Genomic DNA, 12,098 nt, shown 5'->3' with positions numbered 1-12,098 from the left:
TCTAGAGTCAGATGTGAGGCCATCTGTCCCACAGCTAAAGCTGGGCTGAAACTGGCTCATCAACAGGACAAAGATCCCAAACACAGCAGCAGATCTACAGCAGAATGTGGGAAAAAGAACAGAATCAAGGTGTTGCAATGGTCCAGTCAGAGTCCAGACCTCAGCCTGACTGAAATGCTGTGGTGGGACCTTAAGAGAGCTGTGCAGAAACCAATGCTGCAAACCTCAATGAGCTGAAGCAGCGCTGGAGAGAAGAGGGCCGAGATTCCTCCAGAACCATGAGAGAGACTGATAACGTCCCACAGGAAACCATCACTGCAGCTCACTGCTGCTGGAGCTGCTGGATCAGGGGTTCACTTAGTTTTACTCACTGCTGCTGAAGCTGCTGGATCAGGGGTTCACTTAGTTTTACACTCACTGCAGCTCACTGCTGCTGAAGCTGCTGGATCAGGGGTTCACTTAGTTTTACACTCACTGCTGCTGAAGCTGCTGGATCAGGGGGTCACTTAGTTTTACTCTCACTGCTGCTGAAGCTGCTGGATCAGGGGTTCACTTAGTTTTACACACTGCTGCTGAAGCTGCAAGCTGCTGGATCAGGGGGTCACTTAGTTTTACTCTCACTGCTGCTGAAGCTGCTGGATCAGGGGTTCACTTAGTTTTACACACTGCTGCTGAAGCTGCTGGATCAGGGGTTCACTTAGTTTTACACTCACTGCAGCTCACTGCTGCTGAAAGCTGCTGGATCAGGGGTTCACTTAGTTTTACACTCACTGATTGATAAATGTCCTGATAAAACCTTAGAATTTAAACAAGAAGACAGCATTGCAAAGAGTAGATTGTAAAGAAGAAAAGAAGAAGAGAGAGGAAAGAAAGAAGGCAGAATCATTAACTTCCATTACAGGAAACAACCCAGGTGCCATGATATCGACCGCTGCTCCTCAGAGAGATGTATTACTTAATCCATATTTCTCACAACCAATATTCCAACAAATGACTTCAAAAATCCTCCGTTGGTCATCAGGAGAAATTGCTTGAAGGTGTACAGCCACAGCATGTATAGAGAACACAAAAGGGCTCATCCAGAGGCGGGCAAACAACCGGGCGCCGTGCAGCCGGGCTGCAGCCACCATAATGGGACATGGAACAAGTGCAGAGGACAGATACAGACGTAGATCTCTTTATTATCAATGTGCAAGTAATGTGCAGCTGGAGCAGAACAACTAGCTGCTAAAAACACACAAATAGAAATAAGATTAACTTAAAAACTTCAAAGTAGACGAGGAAGAATGAGCTGGCGTTAAAGGGAAGGTGTGAAACTAAAGAGGAGGGGAAGAAAAGGAAAGCACTGACTGAGGTGAAGACTTCTGTGGTCTGCTGGATGGTGGCAATGCGCGTCCACTTCCACTTCTGGAAGAGCTGCACCCTGGTGGGGTTGTGGAGGGTGGCGGACGGGTGCGTGCGGAAGAAGGTGGGGAAACGCTGGCGGTTGGACAGGGCTGGCGAGCTGGAGCCGTATGACAGCTGAGGAAACAGAAAAAAGTACGAAAATCATGAAAATTTATGAGAGGAGAAGTAATGGCAGAGAGAAAATGCGTCTGTTTGTGATAAACAGACTTCAACATTTCTTCAAATCGCTCAACGGGATGAACTCTGATGGTTTTCTCACCCTCCTCCACCTCATCTCCACACCTTTCTCCATCAGCTTCCTTTTAGCCTATGAGGCGAGTAGATAAACTCCATAACTCCAGTTAAAAAGACGAAGCATTTCCTGCTGGATTTCTTTGAGAAGGCACATCCTACCATTAGAAACAGAAGAAATTAAAATGACTTTAACCTGTTCTCGTTGTGAGAGCAGGAGCTCCGTTTGGACCCAGCGTTATTAAGTTCTAAGGCACAGATCCCATAAAAATCAGAGGCCGACTTCTAAGATTTGTGTCCACAGCTGCGGGGAAAAGGGCTGCTGGAAAGTGTCAGTTTTTAAGACGGCCTCTTTGTCAAATGCTTTCACAGCAACAACTGAAAATAAAATCTTTGACAGGTCTTCTTTAAAATGAGGAACATGCCGTTTAGGGAACCATTACAGATTCCAACAGCCTCCGCCTCCAAAACTCTCATCTCAGCCCCATTACCTCTGCAGCTACAGGATGTTAACCACTGGGAGCCAGAGGTGGGGTGGTGATAGATGTTTCGTACAATGTGGACTCCCGTGAGTAAAGGCAGGGAGAGGAAGGAATCAATATGAAGGAAGGAAGGAAGGATGGGATTAAAGAGGAAGACACGGCTGGTGTGGGTGTGACACAGGCTGACAGGTGTTAACATTCGTGGGCCCTGAATGCATCGTGGTGGAGGTTTAATCACGGTAGACGTATATTCTACTGCAGGATAAGCTTTGCTATCTTTTGTTTTGACCAAAATGAATAATTATTGCTGCTGTGGATTAAGCTTCATGGGGACTATTCCACTGAGCTCCACAAGCACGCAACTAAGAAAAAAAACAGCAAATAAGATGTTCCATGGCTAGAATAAGCTATGAATACCAATATATGGGTAATAACATTCACCACGTTCCCCATCCCGCTACAGCATGTTGCACATTTCCTTCCAAGCAGCCAGTCTTTCTTGTGATAAAGCTGGTTTTTCTTTGGACTTTGGCTGCTTTTTCACTCAAAGCTCCTCGCATGTCACCATGACATCAAAATCCACCTTTAGAAGTGCCAATAACATTATTGTGTTTGCAATTTCCAGGAAAACTATCGAAATTGTTGATGAGTCATCCTGCATTCGGGGACATGTGCAAACTTTCTGTCCAATGTAACAGAGCAACAGCGTCAATCAAAGCAGAAGCTCCTCAGCTCCTGTTTTAACATGAAATGTGTGAATATGGAAAGGCAAATATCTCTCCACTAACCAGGATATTGCTGTTTTTCAGACTCAAACTGATTCATTTTGCAGGGAACTACTAAACAAATGCTAACAACTCTAACAGCAGGATGAATCAGCAGATCATTTAATTAATTTAAATATACTTTCTGGGGGAATGCTCCAATGTCAGCGACTGCCGCAAATTCCAATTAACTCAGTTTTAGGCAGAAGTTCAAATCTCACAGGCCGATGGCAAAATAAACCCACAAAGAAACACACGCTGTTAGAGGCAGGTGAGGAAATATGATAAAACAGTCTTTCAGTCAAACACTAACTAGAAACTGATGTGTTTTTCACTCATTTAGCTTGTTTTTGACAGGATTTAATTGGCATAATCCCAGGAAGAGTGAAACTATTTAACTTACGACAAAAATCTGAAAGCAACTAAACTACAAGCTCTTCCTCAAGGCAACACTCAAACAAATTCCCAGCAAAAAGCAGCTGTAGCAAAAATAGACCAACAAAGCAGCGCTCTGCAAGAGACGAGCAAAGTTCTACATCCAAACTTCCCAAAAACCACAAAGAGCATCTCCTGATTCTCAGCTCAGATCTGCGATGCCTGTTTTTGGCTTCCAGTGCTCTTAGAAAGGGGGGATCGGAGATCAAATTACCCTGTGGAGCATCATAGGAGCCTATGGAGAGCCCCTCCTTGCTCAGTGTCCACAAATGGAGGGTGCTTTGCCTCCCTGGGACTCTGATGAGGCTGGCTGACATGCGAGGAGGCTCCTGCAGGCACAGCACATGCAGGAATAATTGAGTGTGGCGGTTAGGAGGTTTTGCTTGTGGTGGCGTGTGGAAAAGACAGATTTCTTTGTCTGTGGGGAGAATCGGCTGCTGAAGCTGAAGCGGAAATGAAGAGTGGGTGAGAAGAGGGAAGGAGATGGAGGAGGAGGCAGGAAGGAAGGAGGAAAGAAAGAAAAAAGGAGGCTGACACAGAGCAGACCAGCTCCAGGCTGCAATGACGGATAATAAAAAGAGGAAAAGTCAAAAAGTGGAAAAGAGTTTTTAATGATGAGGAAAGAAAAGACCAGAGACGAGAAAGAGGGGCAGATGCCAGCCACGAGAACTGATTGTTCCCGATGACTAATCTCTGGATGAAACTTCAATTATGGGACAAAGCTAACAGGCAGAGCTCTCTGAGTGACAGAGTGGCAGATCAAGAGAAGCAGGAGAAGGAGATAAACAAAATACACTGACTGATGAAGGCGTAAAATAATGACTCAAAAAAAGAAGAACAGCAGAGATGCGTTAAAAAAAACATTGCCATGAATCCTTTATGATGATGTGTTTGAGGGCAAACAAAGTACTTTATCCTGAGTGTAATGAAACTGGCTGGAGCTTGTAAAGTCTCCCCTTTAATTAAAGGTGCTGAGCAGAACATGTTAAAATCAATAAACAACTACAGCATTGATTAGGAGAGTAAAGCACGATTAGCACAAAAATATCATCGCACAGATGAAGCCGTGCGCAGCATCTGTTTCCCGTGCAGAGAGACAACAGAGCGAAGGCTTCTGCATCAGTGTCAGCTTTCCTCTCAGCTTATATCCATCCCCACGCTAACCAGAGGAGAAACCCACAGGAGACAGAAACTCAGGGCAGCACCGTCCTCTTAGCTTAGCTCGTTTGTTTCACATCTGGCTCGTGTTCTCTTCGGAGAATCATAACGTTTGAGTCAAAGGAAAACATTTTAGCCTTTATGTGCCACCACGCACGGCCGCTCTGAATCAAAAAGCAAACAAATCGCATGTGATTACTGCACATTTAGCTTTTATGAAACGGTGTTTGTACTCTCTGTGAAAGAAGCGCGTTTAGTGCATCGTTGTATGCTTTACATGCAAATACTGTCCTCCCCCCAGAAAGAACCCCGTGGATCATTAAATCATGCAAGCCTAGAATTATATTTAAGGAATATGCATCCTCTCGTGGTCATGAGAACAACTGCATGGTGTAGCATAAAGAATTTATGTTAGTACTGACCAAATACCGTATTTTCCGCACTATAAGGCGCACCTGATTATAAGGCGCATGCTAAAACATGGTCCGACGTAACTGGTTTCCTAACTGGTCTCCTAACTGGTCTCCGAACTGCTCTCCTAACTGGTCTCCTAACTGGTCTCCGAACTGGTTTCCTAACTGGTTTCCTAACTGGTCTCCTAACTGGTCTCCTAACTGGTCTCCTAACTGGTTTCCTAACTGGTTTCCTAACTGGTTTCCTAACTGGTCTCCTAACTGGTCTCCTAACTGGTCTCCTAACTGGTCTCCTAACTGGTTTCCTAACTGGTCTCCAAACTGGTCTCCAAACTGGTTTCCTAACTGGTTTCCTAACTGGTCTCCTAACTGGTCTCCTAACTGGTTTCCTAACTGGTTTCCTAACTGGTCTCCTAACTGGTCTCCTAACTGGTCTCCTAACTGGTCTCCTAACTGGTCTCCTAACTGGTTTCCTAACTGGTTTCCTAACTGGTCTCCTAACTGGTTTCCTAACTGGTCTCCGAACTGGTCTCCTAACTGGTCTCCTAACTGGTCTCCTAACTGGTCTCCTAACTGGTTTCCTAACTGGTCTCCAGCCTGTGAAACCTCTGCAGATGGTCCAGAACGCGGCGGTGCGTCTGGTCTTGGATCAGCCTAAAAGAACATGTCCCCCCTCTGTTCATTGAGCTCCTCTGGCTGCCCTTAGCATCAGGTTCAAGTCCCTGATGTTAGCTACAAAGAGCTTAATGGAACGGCTCCATCTACTTGAATGCTCTTGCAAAGGCTTCTGTCCCAACTGGGTCCCTCCGTTGGTCCCAGGATTGTCGTCTAGCAGCTCCTACACCACGCCTAAGACAATCCAAACTCTGTTCATGTGTCGTCCCACGATGGTGGAATGAGCTACCGAGCGCTACCAGAACAGGGGCGTCCCTGTCTATCTTCAAGAAGCTCCTGAAAACCCAGCTCTTCAGAGAGCATCTCCTATCCCAGCACTTACCTTGTACTTCCCTACCCCCTCTATCTCTGCACTTTATCTTTCTGCACTTCCTTCTATGCCTGCACCCTATCTCTACTCTGTCCCCTCTGACAGAGTCGGACTCCTGGGCTCCTTCTATGTAGCTTATTGTTAGCTTTTTATAAAGCTGTTATATCTTCATTTGTAAGTCGCTTTGGATAAAAGCGTCTGATAAATACAGAAACAGAAACTCTATGCTTGACCGAATAGTTCATAACACATTGTTCTGCAGTTATTTCAGTTTTACTCTGACTTTAAGGTCAATATTGAGAATCCTGGCACCCAAAAGAAAATCCTCGGTGCAAGTAGGACCCGAAAATTAGCCAAAATTCTCCAAGAAAAGGTCACATTTTGTCTAAAAATGGATTTGTCAACCAACATTTCACAATGATGTGGTTGATGATGCGCCTTTGTGACAACATCTGCACTTAAATTAACCAAATAACTGCTAAAACGTGAATAATAAAGTCTTTCTGCACTTCCTTCTATGCCTGCACCCTATCTCTACTCTGTCCCCTCTGACAGAGTCGGACTCCTGGGTTCCTTCTATGTAGCTTATTGTTAGCTTTTTATAAAGCTGTTATATCTTCATTTGTAAGTCGCTTTGGATAAAAGCAGCTGCTAAATACAGAAACAGAAACAGAAACTGCACATTGGTCTGCATCACCCATCTCAGACTGAAAAACAGACTCTCACTGGGACATGGGCAGAAGCAGTAATGATGACACGATTCAATCGCTAAGCATTCAGAGTGAATGGCTGGGATCCGCCTGGATTCACACCGAACACAAAGCGAGCGAAGGAAGTGGCCAGTTGCCGGTCTTTTCCAATGTTCGAGAGCGAAGAGGCGTGGCTAAAGTGAACGTGGCGGTGAGTGATGCGGGAGGGGGCTTAATGCTCCGATGAATGTAGTAAATTCTATATGGCGCACGGCCGATTTTTGTGAAAATTTAAGGCTTTTAGGTGCACCTTATGGTGCGGGAAATACGGTAGTTTGGATTTCTAACCCCAGAGTAGTGACGGTATTGCCTAAACCCAACCTGCCGCTTTAGGTAAGGGCTTTGAATGCAGAGCTAAAGCACAGCAGAGAGGGACGGCATGAGACCTGTAAACTGTATTTGTTCACATTTCAGAAGCCCAGCGTCTTCCCAAGGTTAATAGCTTTTGCTCTGAAGGATAATTTTAGTTATTCAACCTGGCACATTTCTTATCAGTGTGGCTATGAGTCATGTTAGCTTTGCACTCTCCACCTCCACTAAAACAAATCAGAGTGCGAACAGCATCTGTTGTGGTGAATAGCATGAGCTCCCTGGAGCTTTGTGGCTTTGATAAACATTGCTGTCATGGAGATGAAGTTTCACCATCCGAGAGTAAAGTGGAGGAAAAACCTAACCCAGCTGGACCAGGGCTTATTTCTCCATATGTTGGGTAAAAGCTGTCACAAAAAGTAGGAAGTTGTTCTGCGGGCTGGATGCTTAATATTTGATACTCCAGCAGCAAAAGCCACTAAGCCGAAAACAATCCAGAGCCTCACACACAAAAAGAAACCAGCATGCAAGAATGAGTCGAGGGTTGCCCTGGGTGGAAAGCCGGTAGCAAAATGGTCATTCCAGGCAGCTAATTTGTGTGTTTAGACCCAAAAAAAAGTGTTTTTGAAAAGCTGCAGGGAGCGAATAAAAGCTGTAACACCTCATGTTCAACAAGTGCAAAGTTAGCATGAAAGCTGGAGCAACAAAATCAGCACTAATGAGAAACTGAATAAACCGGAACAATCCATGTCCAAACAGACACTCAATTAGAGTTTTCTGTTGGGATACTTCACTTTACATTCAAGTATTTTCCACATTTTTGCTTTGAAACATGTCTTTGCTGCTTGATGTTTAGGGATTATTGCCCCGCTCTACTTACAGTAGAGGCCTGTTCATACCCAGACCCAAACACCCTGATGACGTGGTGAGCTTTGGATCTTGTTAGTTCTTTTATTCGTCCATTCTTGGCTCTTGGCTTTCCATAAATTTCTGGTCTGCAGTCTTGCGTTGATCATGATTTGAGCTCTGTGTCCAGAGCTGTTTTAGCTGATGTATTATTTGGCAGTGCTAGCTTTAGCCGTGTTTTTTTAGCATACATTTACATACATTTTGGCTAATTGCTACCATTAAAAGCATATAAAATTTGCTTTAACATGCTCCTGTACAAAACAACCGTGAGTGGATTACTACGATACTGACATAAACAGTTTTGGGAGTTTAAAATAAAACCTCATTTTGAGTCCGTTGCATTTAATTGCAAACAAGTAAGTTAAGATTTGACCTTTACTCAGAAAAGTAGCACATACTCTGAATACGCTGAATATGATGCTTAAATACAAAATAGAAAGGCACCCACCACTATGAGGTTCCACATGCGAGCAGCTTCGGCCACCAGTGTGGAGACGCCGCTGCAGCCGGGCATCAGCACGATCTTGATGGGTTCAGTGTACAGAAGGTCATACAGCAGCTTGGTGGCTTCTCCTGGGTCACACTGCAAGGACACAACGACAGTGTTTAATGGGACGAGAGAGGAATGAATTTAGATGAGACAGAGATGGAGGAAGGAAGGAAAGAATAGATAAAAACTGAGTGAGACAGATAAAAGAGACTGAGGTACATCTGAAGGGAAATGGCACTGAAGTAGCAGGGCCAAAAAAAGGCCAGTAGGAGCAAAACCCAGACATGTCAGGGAAAGATAGGGTGAAGATGCAGTGAAAGAAAGTGTCAGAAAGGTAGCTGGGATCAGAAAACAAGCAGACACAAATGTGAGGAGAAAACATGAGTGAGCTGGAGGAAGAAAAGAACATGCATTTTTCTGAGTTTTCGTCCTCACAGCCAGCATGTATCATCAAAACACAGCACGCTGTCCTCAGATCAGACACAGAAACCGACAAGAGAGGCAAGAACCAAACAAAAGTGAGCACAACAGCAGCCATCACACACATTTCAAGCCTCGATAAAGTCATTTACAGCATGTCTAGGTGTTGAAAGTATGGCTGGATGATCCGTCACTGCTCTGCCAGCCATATCAGAGTCGCAAATAAGCAGACCTGACATATAATGATTCAGCATAGAAGAGGAGATATGGCTCACAAACACAAACACACACGCTCACATTAAGAAAATACACCCCAGAAGGGCGTTACAAGCAAACGTATAATAGGTGATGACAGCCAATATAAAAGAGCCAAATGAGGGTGTTTTTTCCCTCCACCTTCCCTTTGAGGCAGCCCAGTGATTTTTTCTCTAAAGTGGTAATCACCTGTCAAGACCCGAGAATATACGGAACCGTTGGTGTTCGTGTTGAGAGATGTGTTTTCCATTAACTCTGGACTGGCTGGAATTATACTGGCGTCACGTCATTCCTGAAATGTCAACACGTTGAAGTGCAATTAGATCGTTCAGCCCGAGTCCAATCAAAGCAGCTCCGACGCCCGCTTCCATAAAGGACTTTTTAAGGTTTTTGTCCCATTTGAAGAATGACATTGAATAAAAATTGATTTCGCTCCATGTCCTGGTGACCTCTGTGTCCTCCAAACCTCTGCCACCGTCCAAAAGCACCAATCAATCAATTAGGGATGGAGGGATTTTCGATCGGATCGTGATCTTTTTTTTCACATCTTTAATTAATTTAATGCCTTAAGATGTTTTAGGAAAAATCTCTAGAACCCGCGCTTTACTGTGTGCTTAAAATGTTTCTCATGGAGCAACGTGTCTGCGCACAGAGTCCTTTGATCAGTGAATATCAAACTATAAATTACACCCTGTTGCGTCTTTTTCTCCTTCTCACTTTTTTCCGGAGGTGCGCGCCGCGGACGCAGGCTCTCTTTGCCTCCTCTGTTCTTCATCTTCTTGCTTGCTTACCAAACACCTTTCTCTGCACCACAAGTGGTGTGATATATCATCTTTCTGGAGCCCACCGCCTCGGGCGATTGGATCGGCTATCGTCGATCGACCGTGGCCACGATCGAACGACTGGGCCGATTTCACATCCCTACTATCCATCCACTGGTGTCCAGACGCAAGTTCTTACAGTAACACTGTTAAAAGTTTCACTTTTTCTTTTTATTAATGTGCCAATACAAGCCTAACATCACAACAAGCACTGCCAGGAGCAGCTGGGCGGCGCGTCCACGAGGAAATGGAAACCGCATCTCAGAGAGGATGCTTCGACTCTTCATTTGGAAGAGTCACAGTTTAGGTTTTAATCGTCTTGTTTTCAGGTTCTGTTCTGGTCATGGTTTTCACCTGCTTCATTGTTCACAGCTGCACCTCCTTCACTAATCACTCCCTCCACAGTATTTACCCTCCTGGTTTCCTTTCATTCACGGCAGAATCCTCACCAGCCCTTCATGCCACAGAAAGAGAAGTCTGGGTTCCTGCCTCATAGTTTTTATTCATAGTCTGGATTTTTGTTCCACGTTTAAGTATTTTTTAATCATATAATTGATGGCCACCCTTCATGAGTCTGGTTCTGCCAGAGGTTTCTTCCTGGTTCTGCCAGAGGTTTCTTCCTGGTTCTGGTTCTGCCAGAAGTTTCTTCTTGGTTCTGCCAGAGGTTTCTTCCTGGTTCTGGTTCTGCCAGAGGTTTCTTCCTGAGTCTGGTTCTGCCAGAGGTTTCTTCCTGAGTCTGGTCCTGCCAGAGGTTTCTTCCTGGTTCTGGTTCTGCCAGAGGTTTCTTCCCGGTTCTGGTCCTGCCAGAGGTTTCTTCCTGGTTCTGGTTCTGCCAGAGGTTTCTTCCTGGTTCTGGTTCTGCCAGAGGTTTCTTCCTGTTAAAGGGAGTCGTTCCTTTCCACAGTCCCTCAGGCTCAGGACGGGAGATTGGACTGAAGACAAGTTTCGGTCCAATCTGTTGGTTTCCTTAGCTCGGATATTATTTTTGACTTGGCTCCATATGAATTAATTGGATTATGATTACAATGAATTGAATTCCAATTGGCTTGAATTGGACTTTATTACTTAAGTGCCTTGAGATGACAATTGTTGTAATCTGGCGCTTTATAAATAAAATTGAATTGAATTGAATCCGCGGTTTTTGTTCTTGTTTTTTTTCTCCCTGTTTTTGGAAATAAACCTTTAGTTGAACATGAAGAGCTGCATCTGGGTCCTACGTCACCACAGACCCTGACAGGAAGACTGTAAATCTGATTATTGTGTGGATGACTGACTGCACCACCAAAAGAGGAGCCTAAATATCTGTGAATCTCACTTTTACCATCTTTAATCAGCTTTAATTCATGCCTGTAAACGGAGAGAAAAGGTTGTATGAAGCACACTGAATGACCTTATAATCGGTTACGCTGCAGGAGAGGTTGTAAAGTTTCACTTTGACTCTTCAAGTCCAACGACGTGATCATTAAAACTTAAACATGAACTATTAGCACAAGTGCTCGCCCCACCATTACAGGATGATTGAGGGCTCTAATGGTTACTGAGACACTTTTTAAATTGGACACAAAATTAGTTTTAAGCCCTGAAAGCGTAAGAAGAGTCAAAAACAATTATATCGAATAATTCTAAAACTACTACAAAGACCTTCAAAACTCCTGGAAGACATTAAATAAAAACACTTGATTTGAGCTGAACTTTAACACGGACTGTTGAGTTTTCCGTTTCTGAGCCTCTAAACAAATACTCTGAACTTTCTGCAAGTCATCCCACTTTCTTTGTCCTGCTTCCTCAGCTGGTTCTGACCCAGTAGGCGTTGCATACCACTCATTTACAGCCAAGTCTTGCAGCAAATGTGAAACAATAACAGAAAATCTTTGTTGTGCTGATATTTCTGTGCCATCCATCATGACTTTCATGTGTTTCACCAAGACGTCCGGTTTGTGTGTGTGAGATTAGCTGAGGGGGCGGGACTTAGCAAGTCAGGATGTTTTCCAAACCTGAACCAATTTCTTTTACAGCAAAGTAAGTTAAAGCAAAAGAGCCATTTCCAAATAAAGTTAATTAACCGAACAGGATGTCTTACGTCCAGCTCCATCCTTCAACCACTCTGGCCTCCAAAAACTGTGACTGGCTGTGCCAATATGTGACAGTTTAACAAAATACTGAGTTTCAGAGTTACTCTATCGAGTTTTTTCATGAAAAAATATGCAAAATCATGTCTGTGAATCAGTAGATTAAGGTCATGTGACACTGGTTTGCTATGTGTGGGGACC

The 12,098-nt window shown here is 44.3% G+C and overlaps 1 protein-coding gene across 1 annotated transcript in view; it reads right to left on the bottom strand.

Annotated features, from left to right (window-relative positions):
• The window catches only part of gabbr1a (gamma-aminobutyric acid (GABA) B receptor, 1a), a 112,083-nt gene that overhangs the window by 56,684 nt on the left and 43,301 nt on the right, over positions 1–12,098 (bottom strand). Inside the window, exons 8-9 of the mRNA XM_072393537.1 lie at positions 8,291–8,425; positions 1,351–1,521 (exon numbers count right to left, since the gene is read on the bottom strand). Of these exons, the coding sequence (XP_072249638.1) occupies positions 1,351–1,521; positions 8,291–8,425 (306 nt within the window). The remainder of the gene's footprint in view (positions 1–1,350; positions 1,522–8,290; positions 8,426–12,098) is intronic.

The sequence above is a fragment of the Leuresthes tenuis genome, unplaced genomic scaffold, assembly GCF_036924035.1.
Source record: "Leuresthes tenuis unplaced genomic scaffold, fLeuTen1.0.hap1 SCAF_10, whole genome shotgun sequence".
NCBI lineage: Eukaryota > Metazoa > Chordata > Actinopteri > Atheriniformes > Atherinopsidae > Leuresthes > Leuresthes tenuis.
Note: the sequence above shows the minus strand (reverse complement) of the source record. Positions and strands in the feature narration are given on the sequence as shown.